This window comes from Octodon degus, unplaced genomic scaffold (genome assembly GCF_000260255.1).
Source record: "Octodon degus isolate 3935 unplaced genomic scaffold, OctDeg1.0 scaffold00007, whole genome shotgun sequence".
Classification (NCBI taxonomy): Eukaryota; Metazoa; Chordata; class Mammalia; order Rodentia; family Octodontidae; genus Octodon; species Octodon degus.
The window spans coordinates 26,659,409-26,660,500 of NW_004524583.1; the positions used below are offsets into that span (position 1 = coordinate 26,659,409).

A 1,092-nucleotide genomic window follows, 5' to 3' on the forward strand; every position below is an offset into this window, starting at 1 on the left:
TTGCAGAGTGGGAATCGTATCTTTTAGGTACATGATGTGCCAGATAGTTTTTGATCTAACTCCTTCAATTTAAGGATCCTGTTAAGCTTCTCATTAGAATAGTAGAAAGGATTTTGATTTGACTACATGAAGTATTTCCTACAAGGAGGTGGTTTTTGTGCATTTATCCTCTTAGCACATTTATTCTTTTTCTTCTTTCCAAATGTACCTTTCTGATGACTGCTTTCATATGTAAATCTTTGTGCCTCTGGGTAAAGGTTATTCTTAAGGGTAATATGTCTAGTGTTTTATACAGCCAACCAAATTTAGGATTCTTTAATTTTATATACCTCCAGGGTGGAACAAGAAATAATGTCAAGAATTATCTCCGGGCACTTTCCAGTCCCCCTGCAGACCAGACCTGCTGCCAGTGTCTCAGTCAGTGAGGCCAGTGAGCCATCAACCTCTGACATGGGTAAGCGGGACGAGGTCTGTTGGTAGTGGTGTCGTTAGTCCTGTGTACGCCGATAAGCCCAACTTGGCAGGAGGCTGAGGCTACGCTTCTCAAGCTTGAGACTATCCTGGGCAAGTTAGTGAGACCCTGCTTCAATAAAAATATGTAGAAAGGACTGGGCATGTAGCTCAGAGGTAGATCACTTGTCTGTGTGAGGACCAGATCCCCAGTAGGGCAAAATCAAACCAAAACCAAAAAACAAAACATAAAACTTTTAGTTTATTGGACATTTATGTATTGGGGATATTTATTTATGGCAGATTTCAGCAGTCCAATAAATCCTCTGCTTTTTTTTTTTTTTTTTTTTTGTGGCCAGCTCAGCCTGCCCTGAGGGCAGGGCTGGCATGGCATGTGGTGCTGGGGATTGGACTGTGGTCCCTGCAGTTGTCTAAATTTGCCTAAGCAGACTCTTTAGACCGCTGAGTTATCTTGTCAGCTCCCCTCACCTTTTTTTTTTTTTTCAGAGAGGATTTTGCTCTATAATCCAGGCTGGCCTTGAACTCACTGTGTAGCCCAAGATGTCCTCAAATTGGCAGCAGTCCTCTCTCCTCTTCCTAGGGTGAGATTATAGTCACCATGCCAGGCTTTTTTTTTTTTTT

At 42.2% G+C, this 1,092-nt stretch overlaps 1 protein-coding gene across 1 annotated transcript in view; it reads left to right on the top strand.

Moving 5' to 3' along the window:
* Positions 1–1,092, top strand: part of Kiaa0586 (KIAA0586 ortholog) — a 132,315-nt gene that overhangs the window by 65,071 nt on the left and 66,152 nt on the right. The window contains exon 14 of the mRNA XM_023701686.1: positions 310–454. Within this exon, the coding sequence (XP_023557454.1) occupies positions 310–454 (145 nt within the window). The remainder of the gene's footprint in view (positions 1–309; positions 455–1,092) is intronic.